Source organism: Pelmatolapia mariae, linkage group LG23 (assembly GCF_036321145.2).
Source record: "Pelmatolapia mariae isolate MD_Pm_ZW linkage group LG23, Pm_UMD_F_2, whole genome shotgun sequence".
Lineage (NCBI taxonomy): Eukaryota > Metazoa > Chordata > Actinopteri > Cichliformes > Cichlidae > Pelmatolapia > Pelmatolapia mariae.
This window is the reverse complement of record NC_086246.1, coordinates 31,724,692-31,743,008: the sequence shown is the minus strand read 5'-3', so window position 1 is coordinate 31,743,008 and position 18,317 is coordinate 31,724,692. Positions and strand designations below refer to the sequence as shown.

The 18,317-nt window shown below is 41.7% G+C and overlaps 1 protein-coding gene across 1 annotated transcript in view; it reads left to right on the top strand.

Moving 5' to 3' along the window:
• Nucleotides 1–18,317, top strand: part of LOC134620309 (BCL-6 corepressor-like) — a 68,082-nt gene that overhangs the window by 28,360 nt on the left and 21,405 nt on the right. The window contains exons 4-7 of the mRNA XM_063466398.1: nt 4,433–4,691; nt 9,007–9,447; nt 9,542–9,769; nt 17,596–17,951. Coding sequence (XP_063322468.1) covers nt 4,433–4,691; nt 9,007–9,447; nt 9,542–9,769; nt 17,596–17,951 — 1,284 coding nt within the window. The remainder of the gene's footprint in view (nt 1–4,432; nt 4,692–9,006; nt 9,448–9,541; nt 9,770–17,595; nt 17,952–18,317) is intronic.

Here is an 18,317-nt window from a genome sequence, read left to right as displayed (position 1 = left end):
ATTTAGCCATTTACTGTTGCACATGCAGGTTTATTGTTACACTGATTCTTCATGTTGGGCTCCATGTTTTCATATGTTTTCCAGGTGATTCCTGTCCGTCTGTTTATTCCCTGTACAAAGCTGTTTGCTCAGTCAATCGTGGCTCCTGAAGGAGGGTGCCGGTGATGCTCAAATTAACTCACATTTTTGCTCCTACGCCCCTGGGTGCTCTCAGCTCTGGGCGGCAGCGTTGGATGGATTTGTAGATCGTTTCACGGGCCATTAATTTTTAAAATGGGTTTGCGGTCAGGGCAGAGTGAGGTGAGTGACTAATACCAGGATGTCAGGCAGCGGATCAGGGGAGCAGGCACCAATGGTTAGTAAGGGCATAACAAGCCTGTAAAACCAAAGATGAAGCTTTCAGAAATGAGTGTGGTGCATCTTGGGATGTAAGCTGTAAACATGCATCTTCTTCTTTAGGATCATAACAAAATGTCTTTCAGACATGATTGGAGGTTTCTTGATTTGTTTCTGGTATCTTAGTTCAGGTAACAGAGCAGAACAGGAGTGGCAAATATTTAAATTCTGAAAGAAAATATCACGTGCTGGTGGCTACAGAATATCCTAAACAAGAGCATCTGAAAAGACATCGGTAACAGTGAATGGGGAGAGGCAGGCGATGTTAAAATACTTAAGGAGTATAAAGCGATTTTTGAGATGAGCACTGCAAGAAAGCTCGCCAATGGTTAGAATTTAAGCAATAAAATAAGCCGAAGTCTTTTTTTATTATTAAAATGGCCATGAAACTCTGTCTTTAAAAGAATCTCAAATGACAAATTGCTTTTAAGCACAGAAAAAAAACCTATTAATGCCATTAATAGCTCTTTAAAGGCAATAAAAACTTTACATTACGGGAGTTTATGTAATAATCAGTAAATAAGAAAATCTGATAATGTAAAGAAAATAAAATTTGGAGTTAAGTACTCACACAGCAGGTTCAGGAGATGCTGAAGCACATAGAGTGCAGAGCTTGCCAACTTTCTGAAGAGTCAGTCGCTACAGACCTCCAAACTTCATGTGACCTTCAGATTCGCTCAAGAACAATGGCAGAGACCTTCATGGAATGGGTTTCCAAGTGGATGCAGTGGTGTAAAACACACTCCCACTGGACTCTAGAGCAGTGGAAAAGTGTTCTCTGGCATGACAAATCAAACGGTCTAGCAATCTAATGGATGAGTCTGGGTTTGGTGGTTGCTAAGAGAACAGTACTTGTATGACTGCATTGAAATAGAAAACGACCAAAACTGAGTCAAGCTGCATCGAATCAAGCCAAGTAGGTACTAGTGGAAAAGGGCTTATTCGTTCCAGTGAAAGAAATGTCTTAATGCTTCAGCATACCAAGACATTTTAGACAATTTAATGCCCCCAACTTTGCAGGAACAGGTTGGTGATGCCCCCTTTCCTGTTCATGCTGGAACAGGAAAGGGGGCATCGCCATCAGGCAACCTACCAAAAACCCACCCAATAGATTTTTTGCCAGGATTTCAGTGTTTTTTCAAAGTCCTTATTCTGTATTTTGTGGTGACTCAAATAAAATTCTGTCACACAATACGCAGGGATAAAAATTTTGGTGACCATTAAGTTAAACAAGTGACGTTAAACAAGCCCAAGTGGAGACAGACATATACATAAATACCATCACTTAACTATGATTTTATCAAACAGAACTGTTAATCCATAGTTCAAATGAATGAATGAACTGATTTTAAAATTCAAAATCATTGCGCTGAGTTTGAAAGTGTTAGAGGTGAAAGAGGTTAGATGAAGTTTAAAAAAAAACTAAAAAATGAAAAGAAATGAACATGCTGAAAGGAGTTGAGGTGTAATTGCTAAAAGTTTCAAGCAAACTGTGATCCCAGTTGAACTGAAAAAAAAAAAACAACAATCTGACAGATTGTCAGGAGGAGAAGAACTGAGGGACTTTGTTGTGTTTGAAGCTTCCTGAAAGGAATCAAAGTGTGAGTGTACTTTAATTGGTCATAAATGATTGGTCACTAACAGCATATGCAGTTATTTTACAGAAATGCATTAAATTTGCTGCCTTTGGTGGATCGTTTGAAGGAAAGAAAGATTCTCCAAAATATGATGCTGTTTTCTGGACTTCATCCCAGCAGCACCTGTTCACTGTTTGTTTGGAGCAGCTTCACATATTTCTCTGCGTTTGTCTGTTGCAATGCCAGCAGGGAGTATTTTTTACCTTTCAAAGCAGCAGAGTCGAGGGGTCACAGAGCGACTTCTGAGTGTTTAGGATTTGTGGTGTGTTTGTGTTCTGAGGCAGTGAAATCATGAAGCTTCTCGAGGCTCCAGCTGCCACAGAGAAACAGAGGTGAGTACCTCTGGCTGACAGCTGCCGCCGCCTGTGAGGATCACTGAAAGTCCGGAGTTAGAGGCCAAGAAGGGAAGGTGATGGCGACCAAATGCTGATTCTTTTTTAGGGACCAATCCTACAAATATTGACTGAAAGAGGTCAAATACCAAATGTGAACAGGATCCAGTTCAAAAGCAGAAGCTCTTCTTCCTGAGAGCTGGAAGGTGACCCAAAATCTAAAAAGATTAAGATTTGTCAAATAAACAAACCTCTACCCTCTAGCGGGCTCATTATGTTACCTGAACATTACTTGCGTATATTTCTATACCAAGATGCACTTGTTTGTAGTTTAAGGGAAATACATTTTCCCTGAAACTGGTATGCAAATCATTTGCAGATGGCATCATTTAAAAGCAGATATATGGACCTGTTGTGCTCATTTTCAGCACTGTGCTTTATTTTTGGACCCACTGCAGTAACTCTGAATGACAGTTCAGAATAATCCGCATGTATTGTATACTAGCCCTTTATGTATCTCCTCAGTTCACACTCCGTATTAGGGTCCTGTGTCTTAAAGCCCTCATTAAAAGTTCACTTTCTTCTGATTGGGTAGCTCATGGAAGTCTGCCTGGGAGCAGCACCGAGTGCTTGTTAGCTGGTCAATATTGAAAGTACCACAGCTTCAGGTTCATGGGGATCACTTTTATCCTTAGTTACCTCATTTGAAACTCCTGAAATGTTTACATTTAATAATATGTATTACTGAAAACAAGGAAAACAGATCAAACCTGTGCTGTACTGGTTGTTTGGTTTTGTATATTCACATATATATATATACACATATGTATATAACAAAACAGTAACACTGCATGACTCCAGTTTTGATGGGCCTAAACCCCCGTCCACACAGGGTTTCAATCTGGTTGCCTAGGTAACCCTCTAGTATTTACTACCCAGTCATATATTGGCGGTATCCTTAGCACTTATTGGTAGTCACTTTAATTGTGTAACTTAATGAACAGTTTAACTCTAGACCAATCCAACGCCAGCAAATGTTTCCTTCATTATCACGAAAAGTCAATAAATGTCATGGACTTTCTTACATCTCTGGTTGCCATGTTGCTTCACCGTGTGTGGATGATGCTTTACATTAAAAGCCCAGGGTTCTAAAAACTCAGGTATCAACTCAGTATGTACTGCATAAACTCCATGTAAAAGATTCTTTATGACTCTACTTTTTAAAGCATCAACCCTACTATAATGTTTACTTTGTTGCCCTGTTGGTTTTCTGAAGCCAGAAATGACCATCTTTGGACGAGATGGTCAAGTTGTAATTTTTCTCCTCATACCAAGTGGTTTGTTTTGCAAGCTGCATCTGCAGTCCATATGGAAGCATCACACACACACACACACACACACAAACACAGATACCTTCAAATTAGTGTGAAGTAAAATCAAAAACTGGAGCTCAGTGTTCTTCTCTGTTAGAACAGTTAACCACACAGCGGCCGCATCATTGGTTAGATAGTCCAGAGGTCCAATTCCAGGACTCCAGATAGCTGAGCAGCTAGAGCCACCTGTGTCGCCACCCACCTGTCAGTCAAAGAGGCCACGTCCCTAAGAATGCAAACTTTGAGTACAGTCATTAGAAAGGAGAACATTAGCTACAGAGACCAACACAGTGGTTGTATCAAGCTGTAAACAAGTTTTTTTCATAAATGTGGACATTTAACATTTTTATCTCCAGACTTTGCTGCTTGATCAATCTCAAAATTTTCAACTGGTCCTCTATCCTTCATTTTTTATTGAGCTCACTTGTTTTTTGTTTTTTTGTGTGTTTGTTTGTTTCATTGAATAAGCTGCTGTCTGTTGGCTAAATCAATTAGAATAAGTGGACTAATTAATGTACTGATCCATCCAGCTTTAGGAGTGCTGGTTGGTTTCTGGGGAAATAATATATTTAAGATGTGTAATGAAGGTCAAGAGGGTCCAAACGCCTCCAGGCTAAAGCAACATGTTGACACTTAGTCGTGTTTCAGGCTCGACCGACGCAAACTCTCATATGTGCTTTTCTGTTTTTCTCAGCGTGCCATGCTTCGATTCTCCGAGCTGGAGCTGAAAGAGAAAGAGGGAGACAGAGGACGAGGAGGAGGAGAAGGAGATGAAGAAGAAGTGGAGAAGGAGCTGGCAGAAGGCCAGCAGGGAGAAGAAGAAGAAAAAGAGGAGGAGGAGGGGGAGAAGAAGAAAGATGAGGCAGGTTGGGAACGCTGCCAGCAGAGTGAGGGGAGGCGAGGAGGGGGAGGAGGAAGAACTCCCACTGCAGCCGCTGCCGAGGCTCCAAGAGGTAAGAGGATTTCCTGAGAGTTCTGCAGGATGACGCACACACATGCACACGCACACAGACAACATGCACCCGCACACAGACGCACAGACACATGCACACATCACAGACACACAAAGACATAAAAACACACGCCTTTTTTTTCCAGTTGATCTCACTCGCTTGAAGTCGCTCAATTTCTTTGTCTCTTTCTCTCCTTTTTGTGCTCTCTCTCCATCTGTGTGTGTGTGTGTCTGTTTGTGTGTGTGTGTATCTCACATACACGCACACATTTGAACTCTGGGTGCACTTCTCTCCTTTTAAACTGAGCGAACCGCTGCCCTCATTTTCTCTAGAAAGCCAAGCGTGCCCGTTCAGTCGCACACGCAAACCATCTGCGGTTTCTCTTCCACATTTTTAAAAGTAAAAGTTTTAAGCGCAGAGTCCCGATTTGTTTTGTTTCACGCTCGGTTCACGCTGCTAAAAACAAAAAAAGTCCCAACACGTTATTTCAGGATCATTCAGTAGGTGTTTTTTAGGTGGTCGGTTTTGGCTCGTTTCAATGAGTTTTTCAAACTAACCAAACAAGTCTGACTGTGATGATTCACTTTAAGTCATTTTTAACTTGAATTTCTTGCAGGTCATAGCTCCACAGGCTGAAATCTGAGACATTTTAAGGTTCAGTTGTGTTACTCATGGCTGGATTCTTATGTTTAACCTACTGTCAGTTTTTTGGTTTTTTTGCTTCAGATTGAGTAATTCTTGGGTATATAGCAGTTTATGTTATTTTGTTTGCTGTGTAAAATTACATGGAATTTTTAGTTCTGTGTTAAAGCTACACTGTAGATACATTGTAACCACACACCCCTCTGAAACCCTACAACATATCCTAAAGTGTGTCTTTGTAACTACACACTGCGCTGGTGCAGGCTCTGACTATTGTGGTTGACCTGACCAGTGCCATAGATTCCTCCTGAGCATTTTCAACATTTTAGCAGTTTTTTTTGTTTTGTTTTTTACAGTTTATTTATTGGTAAGAGTACAGTCATTGTCTCAATATAAAAACTCATATATGTAAGCAAATTCCTAGAAGGAATGTACAAACAAACGAAAAACCTACAAAAATCTTTAATAATTGGCAACGGTGGGAAGGAAAAACTCCTTTTCAATAGGAAAACACCGCCAGCAGAACCAGGCTCAGACCAGGACAGCCATCTACCCCAAATGGATAGGGGTGAGGGGAAGAAAAGTATGAATGCTGATAACAGTGTCAGACAGTTACAAAGGGAACGTGGTAGGCTCTGCAAAGGCTCTGCCAAACTTTGGTTGTGTTATAAGAATGGAGTGTTCTCCTTATCCACCAGCACCGAGTCTGACAGTCTGAACAGGGAACTTATAAGCCCTTAACGTGAGCCAGATACCCCATTCTCCCAAAGCATACTCGGACAGAACACCTGAGGGATGTGATCAAATGTAGGCTCGCAGCTTCAAGCATGTCAACCAGGAAAAACCCACATCAGCCAGAGCTTTAAGGACCTCAGGGCAAATATCATCCAGCCCCAGGGGCCTGCCAGAGAGGAGTGCTTTGAAAACTTCAGCAACCAGTAACTTCTGCCCTTACAATCAAGTCCTCTACCTGATCCCCACTTCTTCCATAACCATGTATTTGCTTCAGCTACTGCTAGAGCAACTTTCCACTTGGTATGCTGGTAGTAGTCAGCTTCTTCCAGAGCCCCACAAGATAGATAAGTTTGATAGGACTCATTTTTAACTTGTGGTGTCCCTAATTGGGTTTGGGGGTTTCTGCTACAGAAAGCACCTACCATCTTGCTACAGACCCTAGCAACATAGAGGCAGACCTGGCCTGTTTGGACTCGGTGTTGCTGGTCTTTGATGTTCTGGTGGGATTTGAAGATCTTCTGGACCACGACTTCTGCTAGACACGTACAATGTATCCCTTCTACACAACTGGGCACACCAGGCCTCTCCAGCATCCTCCTCCACCGTTGTTACTTGATGCAAAGCATCACCAGGTTGCAATCGGCTGTCAGCTCTTCTCCTGTCTTCATCCGAGGGGCCCAGCCATGCAAAGCCAATTATTCTATTACAGTATTGATTATTGATGTGCAGCCAAAGGTGTCTTGGTGCCATGTGTATTGAATAACACTCGTATGCATGAACACCGTGTTTGTTTTGCACATCTGTAGTTAGCACAGAAGACCACTCATGTTCAGATCAGGCAGGCTGTTTCTCCAAATCTAACCCCTCCAGGTTTCACCGTTATCACCTATTGTGCGCTCTCCAGCACCCAACCCAAGAACTGTGTAAAGGTTCGGGTACTCCTACTGTTGCTTGACACACAAGTAAAACAACAGTCAGAGCTTGTTCCCTGACCCGCATAGGGAATAAAGGTGAACCTGCCCTTTGTAGCTGCTTCTCAGCCTTGGAAATCCCCTCTCCATTCCCTGTCTAGGAGATTGGTTTCAGAACCAGTGCAACATGTTGAGGTGACCCCCACTATATCCAGCCAGTATCTCTCGATCTGTCACACAAGTTCAGGCTCATGCTTCTACAGAGCAAATAAATAAAAGACCAGTGAACATCTATACACTGTTGTGCTTTTACTGCCTTACTGCATTTTCAGTTTTGCTGGCTTTGTCAGAAAGGTGGTACAGTTGTGCTTTTATTGCTTTATAGGCAATGTGGGATTAATTTTAGGATTAGGAGAAGCCTCCTTTTTCCATGTTGGAAAAAGGAGGCTTTTTCCAACATGGATGACTTATAAATATATCTGACTTTGTGACTGTGCAATAATCATTTCCTTGAATACAAACATTTTCCATTTAAATTATAGTGTTGCCTTACATATGGCAACTTTTTTGGGGGGGGGATTTTATGTCAGATTATTGCTGACCTCTGCTGCAAAAAAAGATTTTTAATGAAATCCTAAACTAATCAAAGGATCTCAGAAATATTGAAAGTATTTTTTGACAAAATTCAAATCAGCAACTTAAAAAGTTTTCGGGAAAATCAAGAGTTGCTCAAATCTGCCGCTGCTGTTCTCAGGGCAGTTTTATTCTCTGTGTGCGTGCTAAGCGGCGGTCTTTAGTGCACGCAGCCAGACAACAACGTTTCCATGACGATTGCTTTGATGGCCCGTTGCCATAGCGCATAATGTGCCTGGAAGCAACGGGAAGCAGGGCAAGTCAGATGATTCAGAGAAGAGAGAGCATGGGAATATATGGAGGGAGAAAGATAGGGAGGCGGGATGATTAAAGAAAGGATGAAAGAAAAATAAAAAAGATGACAGAAGAGAAAGAAAGGAATGAGGAGAAGAAGAGAAAATGTGAAGATGAAGATGGAAAGAGTGAGCGAGAGACATAAAAGATGAGGGAGAGTATAAGGCGCCTGTCTTTGATCTGCTCAGCAGAAAAACAGAACGCAGCTGTGTTTGTATTGCTCACTTTGTGAGGACTCAGCTTCCTTATGGGGACAAAAAACAAGCAAGAGGTAAATCAGGACACTTGAGGGTGAAGATGAGGTTAAGGCATAATTTTTCCCTGGTTTTTCAGAAGGTCCTGGATGCCATCTGGGTCGGTGGTGGTGGAGTCCAGGGGAAGATTAAAAATGTTTCAAATAAAATTATAAGAAAGCAGCTGGATAAACCCCTGAAATTAAGCTGCAAGATGAAGGACTCCTCTGCTTGCAGACTATAAATAAAGGAAGTTGGGATAACATATGCTGTTAAATGATGAGGGCACACAGCTGTGTAGGTTTTGGTTCAGTTAAGAGCAACAAGAAAACATATACTGTAATATTGCCCAAGTCTAACTTCCAGTTTTTAATGCATGGTGTCAGTTGAGGTTTTTTTAGATCAATTATTTACCAAGTCACATTTTGTAAGAGGCAGGCCATAAAATTTCCAAAGTAAAATGGCAAAAAACACCCCAGAAACAACTGGAAATAATACTAACCGACTGACAACAGTTGTCTCCAGTTGACCAACCTGAATGCATAGCTCTAACTGTCGTTGTCTTTGGTTGTAACTAATAATGCAAGGCCTGTTGGCACTGAATGCAACTATTTTCATTTGGCTTATGGAGCGCCACCAAAAATCTTAGCTGTTTGTCTTTTCTGTGCATTCTTCTTCTTCTTTAAATCACTTATTGAAATCAGTGTCTTCAAACTATTACAAATTATGCCAATGTGTTTGGAGTAGTTAGTGTCTTCCCTCAGTGGTTAAAAGAAGGTCATTTTAAGATTCAGGCCCTGTACATGAATAGTGGTGCTAAACTAAGATGCACATTTTTTGTTTGTTTTTTTTTTGTTTTTCATGCAGGTTTACACTCTCTGTGCCCTCACAACCACCTCCCTGTCTTGCCACTTTGTTGCAACTCCGACAACCTTCCCATCCCCAAGGAGAAGAATGATAGCTTTATGGAGAAAGAGAAAAAGAATGAACATGAAAGAGGAACTGGTCAGGAGAAAAAGACAGAGAACACTAGTTTTGGCTCACAGACAGAACAACAACAAAGGTTTTTCCCCCCATCCAGAGGACTGTTTCAGGGAAACACCTCCACCCTGATGTCCAGCCCAGGCCTCACAGGTTCGAATCTGAATATGGAGATAAGTCGGCGGCGTATCTTCAGCCTTGAGCCTTTCCATCAGAGCAGCATCATAAACAGCCGGCTGAAGAGAGGGAGGGAGGAGGACAGAGAGGAGGAGATGGAGGTGGAGGAGGGGACGGAAAATCCGAGCAAGAAAGCCAAATTCACAAACGGTAAGAATTCAAAAAGTCTTCATGTCTGTGATTTTATCTTTTTGTGTTGGGATGCTGGAGTCTTCTCCTACTGACTCACTGGTCTTGATTACAGAGGCATCTCTGGAAGACGTAAAGAAGCTGAAGGTCTGCATCGAGTTGAATGGCCTTCGGCTCAACAAGCCCCGCCTACCCGGGGAGTTCAACCAATGGCTTCCCACTGGCCAGAGATCAGCAGAGGCCAACAGGAAGTTCAGAACAGATATCCCATCCGTCAGGGCGAGGTCAGACATCAGCGAAGGCTGGTGTGAGCCCACATTTATGAGGAGGGATAGCACGAGAGGTAAACCCTCAAATTTTGCTCTTTAAACTTGACGCTTTGCCTCAGATGATTCTACGTGTATACAGGATCCGACTAAAGAACAATAAAAAAAATTTAATGTACTGTGAAACTGGAAACTAAAGAATAAAATGTGTTTAGACATGAGTAGAGACATGTCTACAAGCTGACAGCCCATGTCAAGCTTCATGATGATTTGGACTTGTTTCACTAATTAAACCACACTTCTAACCCACGCTGCACAAGGCACACATTTATGTGTCAGCGGCAGACCTCTAACAGCTTTTATTCTGAAGGCAGAGCTGTGGGTTCAGAGCAGAAAGCTCTGCTGCTGTTGCTGCTCGTGCTGATGAAATCTCTCTCTGCGTCTCTCTGCTGTCATCAGTCCTCCACCTCTCCATTTCCTCCTCCACCCCCTCTCGTCTCTCCCTCACAGCTCTTTTTCCTCTCTCTGTGATTGCCGGAGCACACGAGTGGAATAACACCAACGACGTATGTGTATGTGAGCGTGTGTGTAAATCTGTGTGTGTATGAACCCGTGCGGCCTCGTGGCGTGCTAATAGCCGTCTAACATCTCCCAGATGGAGCTGTCACACTCGCAGTAATACATAGGGAATGTGTTAGCAGCCTCCTCCTCCTTGTCTTCTTGCTCTGTTTGTTGAAGGCTGCTCGGAGTGGCACTTGCAGTCTCTGCTTGTTCTCTTCAGGATGTCAAATTCACTTTAACTCAAACCAAATAAATTCAATTAAATCCAAACCTGCCATTAGTGGTGGTGGTGGTATTGGTGCATCTGACTTACAAAGTCTCTGCTGATTTCATGCGCTTGCCTAAAATCTGCAAATTTACTACATGCTAATGATGCTGATAACAAGGTCTGTAAAGCTATTACTTTTTAGGAGAAACAAGTTGGAATTATTGCAGACCAACACGTAATTAATTTAAATAAACCCAAATGCAGCACATTTGTATGCTGTAGGAACTTGATTTGTCAAGATGATACAATTAAAAGCATTGATTTAAATGTGATCCATTTAAATCAAAATAGGAATGGACCAAATGGAGCACCCTGTGGTACACCAGATTTATGAAATAATTTAGGTGTTTAATTTGAACAGCCATTGGCTGCTTATGGTTACTGTTCTACTGTCGTGGAGTTTGCTGGGAGTGAACACAATGTTAGCTCTGAGCAGTTGTATTTACCAAAGCATGCACTGCAAGGATTTTGGGCACACTGATTGTTTCTCTGTATGAATGAATCTGTAAATACTGAAGTTATGTCAGTTTTTGTTGTCCAGAAGATTAACTTTACCAATGACTTAAAGTACTTTGAAGATATATGCAAGGCCTTCTTTGATAAAGACATTGTCTAGATGGGAACATATGTTGCTCTAAACCTGTTTATTGCATTTAGCACTGATGGCCTAATATGCCACCATACCATCAGAGACGCAGGCTTTTGAACTGAGCACTGATAACAAGCCAGATGGTCCCCCTTCTTTTAGTCCAGAGGATGCTGTGTGTTCCATGTTTAAAAAAAAAAAAAAAACAATTTCAATGTGTCTGATCACAGAACAGTTTTCCATTTTGCCTCAATTTTAAATGAGCTCTCGCCCATTTCTGTATAATGTTCACATAAAGCTTCTTTGCAAGATAGAGCTTTAACCTGCAATGGTGGATGGCATGGTGAACTCTTTTTATCCATTTCTGGATGCGTTCCTGAGTCCATAAAGTGGTTTTCATGACAGAATTATCTTTGTTTTTAATGCAGTGCTTCCTTACAGCCCAAAGATCAGAAGCATTCATTACTGATTTTAAGCCTTTTTCCTCACACACAGAGATTCCTCCAAATTCAGTGAATCTTTTGATGATATTGTGTATGTTATATGAGAGATCTTCAACTCTTTTCAATTTTACATTGATAAACTATTAATAACTGCAGTTTTTTACAGATTGGTGAAATCTGCCTCTCATGGATGCTCTTTTTATACCCAGTTGTGTTAATGATATGTAGTCAATTAACTTAATAACAATGCCCCTCCAACTGTTTCTTTATAGCACCAATGATTTTTCAGGCACTTCCCAACTTTATTGACATGTCTTTCTGTCATTAAACTCAAAATAAACTAATATTGTTTTTATGATAAATGCCTCATTCTAAACAAGACTCAAGCCATATAAGAACTCCTCCTGCATGTAAGGGGTAACGTGGAATCTGACTGGGCCTTGACACTCTATTTAAGAAGCAGCCCGTAGGACAGTCATTGGTGCGAATCTTAGTGGTAACCTAAGAAACCACTAATGGTTGTTGGTGGTAATAGAAGCCATCAGGCTGTAGAAAGCGTACTTTCAAATTTTGTTGGGCCAGGGGACTCCTGAAAAACCATCAATACCTGGGGTCGAGAAAGACTGCTGCCGTGACAAAAACAGAGGCTATACAGAAGGACTTTTTGTTGGCCTCAAAGAGGTTCCAGCAAACCATTCAGAAACTCAGGAATGGAAAGCAGGGCTTGGTATTTTTGGTCGGGGAGTTGCTGGTGCACATTGTGAATACTGCCATGTGGTGGAAGGGGTACTTTGAAAAGCTCCTTCCTTCTTGCAACAACTTCCTTCTTGTTGGTCAAGTTTACCAAAGGAAGCAGAGACTGAAAACTTGCTGAATATCTGGGCAAAAGTTTCCCCCTAAAAGCTCTAGAAATTGTTGGGCAGTCTTCACTGACACACCTTTTCAGGGATACATGAACATCTGGAACAGTACCTATGAGGTAGCTGGGAGAGATAGTGGTTCTCATTTGCAAAAGGGTTCCCTCATATGTGATTCAATTGTCATGGTAACACACTGTTCAGCCTGTTGGAGAAAGCTGAAAAGGAAGCTTGGACCCTCTTTTCCTTCTCGAAAAAATTCCACCTTGGAACAGTGGAAAAGCTCTTTACCCATAGGATCATGGGAGTTTGACTATCAAGTCTGCATGTGTCTTTTAAATGTGGAGAATATTTTTTTCCAGGTTCTCCGAGGTGAAGTAAGAGGTACTCTTAACTGTATAACTACAGGTTTCATGAGTCACAATTACCTGTGGTTATACCTCAGTATAAGCAGGCCTTGACATAAAATCAAGCATGTCTTGGTGGGTGTTAAACTCCATAGAGGGTGTCCCTTGTTGCCATTTCTGTTATTCATGGACAGGATCTCAGGCATAGCTGGGAAGTGGAGAGTGTCCATTTTGGGAACTTCAGAATAGCATCTGATTTTTGCAGATGGTCTGGTTCTGTAGGCCTCAGAACATACTTTTGACACACGCTGGGACGTCTGCAGCAGAGTATGAAGCAGCTAGTATGACTGTCAACATTTCTAGTCTGAGTCCATAATTCTCTGCAGGAAAAGAGCAGATAAGTTCTTCTATGATGCAGGAGAGTTGCTGCCCCAAGCAAAAGAGTTTATCTTGTTTATAGAGGATGATAATGTGGACCATGAGATTGACCAGTGCTGCATTCACAGCCACAGGGGAGTTGTACCAGACCAGACAACCAGACACCCTACCTTTATCTGGGATCACTCTTTGAGGGTATTTTCATACCTATAGTTTGTTTACTTTGGTCTGAATCAGTTGGTGAGTTTGTAACCTTGTAGCTTTTTTCATGTGGTTTGGGTTGTTTTAACACAGAGAAAAATCAGAGTGAACTCCAAGTTAACCAAAATACATCGCAATAAAATACGTGAGAATGTTCAGTCCGCTTATTACTGAGATGTCTGGGTTGGGAGCAACAAAAGTAAATACAGGAACACATTGCAGTCTTCTGAAGTATCGGAGAACACAGAATTCATGTTCATCTCACAGCTAGTTGCTGGCCCGTACACAACTTTGTACATCATAGTACAATTCAGTATTCTAGAATGCAAAGCATAAAAGTACGTTTTTTAGCTCAAACTTGCAACATACTAGGGTGCCGGTTTGGCTCAGTCAGATGAACGAGCGACCATGTTCCGCATGGTTGAAAGCAGCCAGCCCGGGTTCGGGTCTGACCCGTGGCCCTTTGCTGCATGTCATCCTCTCTCTCTTTCCCTCCGCTTTCCAGTCTATATTCACTGTATTTATCCAATAAAGCCAGTCAAAAAGGCCAAAAAAATATATTTAAAAAAACTTGCAACATAACTGGTAACTCTCTTGTGCAAAGGGTCTCAGTGCTGCTGTTTTGGACCCAGTGCGATTACTGTGTTCACACCTGCACAAACAAACCGCGCCAAGGGGGAAAACAGATTAAATACCAAAGGTGTGAAAACACCATGAGATACATTGGAGAGTTCAGATAATGGGAGGGAAATTGGAGCAGAGTCACTACTTCATTGTGTCAAAAGGAGCGAAAAGATTAAAAGCTCCAACTCTAAAAAGTTCTCATTGTAACCTGAAGCCAAGTGAGGAAGATACAAAGTGATAGAAACGCTCCTGTTGAATTCTATTCGTAAGGCTCTTCTTCTTCACTAGCTCAAGAAAAACCTTTGTTGGTCAATTTCATGACTTTTTAGACCTGGGGATAATGTCACCAGTTGTGACATTATTTATAGGCAACAGTGTCCTCTCCTAGTGAGTGTGGTCGTGGGCATTTGAAGGAAAATTACTATTTACTGTGTACTTTAAACTATATTGAAAGATAGCCATCTCCATTCTGTTCTATAAAGACTATGTTCAATCCTAGTTTTATTCAGTTCACTGATTTTTAAAACTGAGATAATGGAACTTGGGGAACACTGTAGAATTTTCTTCCACAATTGATCGATATGCACAGTCGCACCTGAAAGCACCAGGTGTTTGCAAGAGGGGCGTGGCCAGTGATTCCAGATAATGATCATGTCATGCTTGAGAAAACAATGAATGCTGCAGTTTGATGATTAAAATGAGGAGCTGTTTTACTGCGACACATCCAGAGGGATTCGCACAGACACACACACTTAGTATTAGCCCTGTATGTGTGTGGGTCTTTACATGTGTCTCTAATTTTGTGTGTCTGCGCAAACTAGCTTCCAGTAAATGATAAATTCCTGTTTAGTAGCTTCACACATTCACGTGCGCCCTCATTATGTGCTGTATATGTTAATCCTATTCACAGAGAATGAGTACGTAGGTGAATAAAATGTGTGTGTGTGTCTGTGTGTGTGTGAGTTTGTGTGTGTCCAGGCTGATAAATAATTCAGCAGATGGAAGCGGCGTGACTCCCCGCCGGCTCTCAGAAACAACCTCTGGCTGTGTGTGTGTCTGTGTGCATGCGCATGCAGTGGCATTTACACATTAGCGGTTGTGTGTGTGTGCGTGAGCGTGTGAGACGGCACAGCATGTGTGTGTTTTTCTGTGTGAGTGTTTCCTCCAGGCGTCTGCAATGGAAAACATTGCAAGCACTCTCTCTCTCCTCCCCTCCCCCACTATTTGCTACCTCGTTCGCCCGTTCACTCGCTCGCTCGCACGCCTGCTTGCTCGCTGCTCCACTCAAGCGAGGAGGCTGTGTGTTTCTTTGTTCCTCTCTCACGCTCTCTCTTGCTCTGTCTCTTATTATCTAACCCGTCCCCGGCTGAAGGACAGACGGCGGCTCATTTTGGGCGATGAATAGAGTCTTCGCGCAAACAGGAGAATGATCACAAGCTGCAAGAAAAGTTTAAGTTTGTCGCACAAATTGGCCATTTTTAAGGTCACCCTGAAAATGTATTGACTCCGATTAACAGAATATAATTTTTAAGTGACGTCCACATGTAGGTTGGACGTACGTTGACAGCTGGCAACTTGGATAAAAAATACCATTAACACAAAGCCATGGAACTAATTTTTCTATCATATCTGGTGTGATCTGTATTTTAAACTGTCCTCATTTTCATTCATAACTCTAACACAGCACTTCTAAGGGATATCATCATCCTTGATGTCCATCCAGCCTAAATCTCCATCAAGGCCCTGAGAAATCTTAGAACACAGACATATTGTTCTAAAATAAATTAACTGTGGTGTATCACATCTTTGGAAGTTTCGTTTTTCTAGCCATACCCAGGCCTGTTTACTGCCACACCTGTTCTCAATCAAGAAATAACTTAAATAGGACCTGTTTGACAAAGTGGAATAGACCAAAAGATCCTCAAAAGCTAGACATCAAACCATAATCCAAGGAAATTCAGGAACAAATGAGAAAAGTAATTGTGATCTATCAGTCTGGAAAATATTATAAAGCCACTTCTAAAACTGTGGGATTCCAGTGAACCACAGTGAGAGCCATTATCCACAAATGGCGAAAGCATGGAACAGCGGTGAACCTTCCCTGGAGTGGCTGGCCAACCAAAATTACCCCAAGAGTGCAGTGAGGACTCATCCAAGAGGTCACAAAAGACCCCAGAACAACATCCAAAGAATTGCAGGCCTCAGTTAAAGTCACTGTTCATGGCTCCTCCATAAGAAACAACATTCATGGTTCATGGAACCAGGAATTTTACTGTCTACAAAAACATCCTAAGAAGCAAATGTCCAGGCATCTGTTCATGACCTCAAGATGAAGTGCACTTCAGTCCATCTCTGAATGGCTTAAGAAGAACAAACTGAAGAATTTGGAGTGGCCTAGTCAAAGTCCTGACCTGAATCTGATTGAAATGCTGTTGCATGACCTTAAAAAGGTGGTTCATGCTCCAAAACGCTCCACTTTGACTGAATTACAATAATTCTGCAAAGATGAGTAGGTCAAAAATTCTCCACAGTGCTGTAAAAGACTCAGTTATGACAAACACTTGAATTGCAGTTGTCACTGTTAAGGGTGGTCTAACCAGTTATTAGGTTTAGGGGGCAATCACTTTTTCACACAGAGCCATGTAGTTTTGGATTTTTTTTCCCCTTAATAATAAACACCTTCGTTTAGAAACTGAATTTTGTGTTTGCTTGTGTTATCGTTGTCTAATATTTAAATTTGTTTAATGATCTGAAAAAATTAAGTGTTACAAACATAAAAAATAGGAGATCAGGAAGGGACCAAACACTTTTTCACAACAACTTCAGGTCTTCAATATATTCTCTGTCAGAAACAAGCCATCCTGTCTCTTTAACCCTCATCCATCCATCTATTATCTTGGCTTATCCAAAGTCAGGTTGTGGTGGCTAGCATCTCCCTTAGAGATAGGATGAAGAGTTCAGTCATTTGAGAGCAGCTCAGAATAGAGCTGCTACTCTTCCACAGCGAAAGGAGCCTATTGAGGTAGTTTGGACATCTGACAAGGATGCCTCCTGGGTGAGATATCCCAGCCATGTCCGACTGGGAGGAGGCCCTGAAGAAGACCCAGGACACACTGGAGGTTATATCGCTCTGCCGGCCTGGAGATGCCTAGGATGTTCCCCTGGAGAGAAGAGGATGTTGTACTTTCGCCTACAAATTTGTTTCTAGATTACTGAATCCATAATATTTTCTCCTAGCATCATATAAATTGCACTTCAGGATTTAGTTTTATAAAAACTAAAATAGAATTAACAACCTCTGATTCAAGACTGAGATATCTGTTAGATGGATTGTGATAAAAAGTCATTCTTATCTCTGGATAAATTGGAATCACTGTGACCGTCAGCATTTTAATGTAACTTTAATTAGTGACCAGATACCTGCAGGACATGCGTTCTATTCACAGCCAAAACAGTGATTTTACACCTCCTAACATGATGCTTTTAGTCATTGTTCAAGTATTTCCACCACGATAAACAAGTTGATACCTGATGACTTTTTAAAAAATTTATTATTAATATCATAATTTTGAATCATTTCTGCCAGAATTTAAGTTTTGGCCAGAAACAATTCATCCCTGATTTGTCTTTTCTTTCAGTTTTCCACATGGCCCCCCATCCCTCTTCTCCTACCCATCTACCCCGGCAACCATCCAGCTCTGTACCTCGGCAACCGGCTCCCACATCTTTTGCCACCTTCACTTCCTTCCACCTTCAGGATAAGCATCAGAAGTTGAAGGAGAGCCGCAAGGTGTCAAATTTCCTTCCTTCCTTGCCTTCTCTTCCTCCCTCTTTCTCTTCATCACCTGACCCCCATCCATTCCGCTGCCATGATGATGACCCAGACAAGCCGAAAGGCAAGCGTCCCTGCAAGACGAAACACACCGGAGGAGAAGCAACAAAGGAGGAGGGACAAGATGAGGGTGGAAGTGATGAGGAAGAAAGGAACGGGAAGGTCAGTTTTTTTGTTTTTTTCTCCTTATAAAATGTGATTTATTTATTATTTATTTAGAATGAATGGATTTTTGAAGGACACCTTGAATAGAACTGTGAGCAACTGAGAGAAAGTGCAAGAGGTCATCTGTGTATATGCTTAGTTTATGTGCTCTATTTCTTCCGCTGCGTATTAGCAAGGGGATTACTGGCCACATCAAAAGAATAGAGGACAAGACCTCTGACTCATTTCCTCTCAAAATATGAAAATAGAAAAGTGTGATTCATTTTATTTTGCCATCACACATAAAAATAATGAGACAAGCAGGCCACCTTAGATTTAAACTGCCAACCTTCAAATGCACACAAATGTGGAGAAATTGAGTTT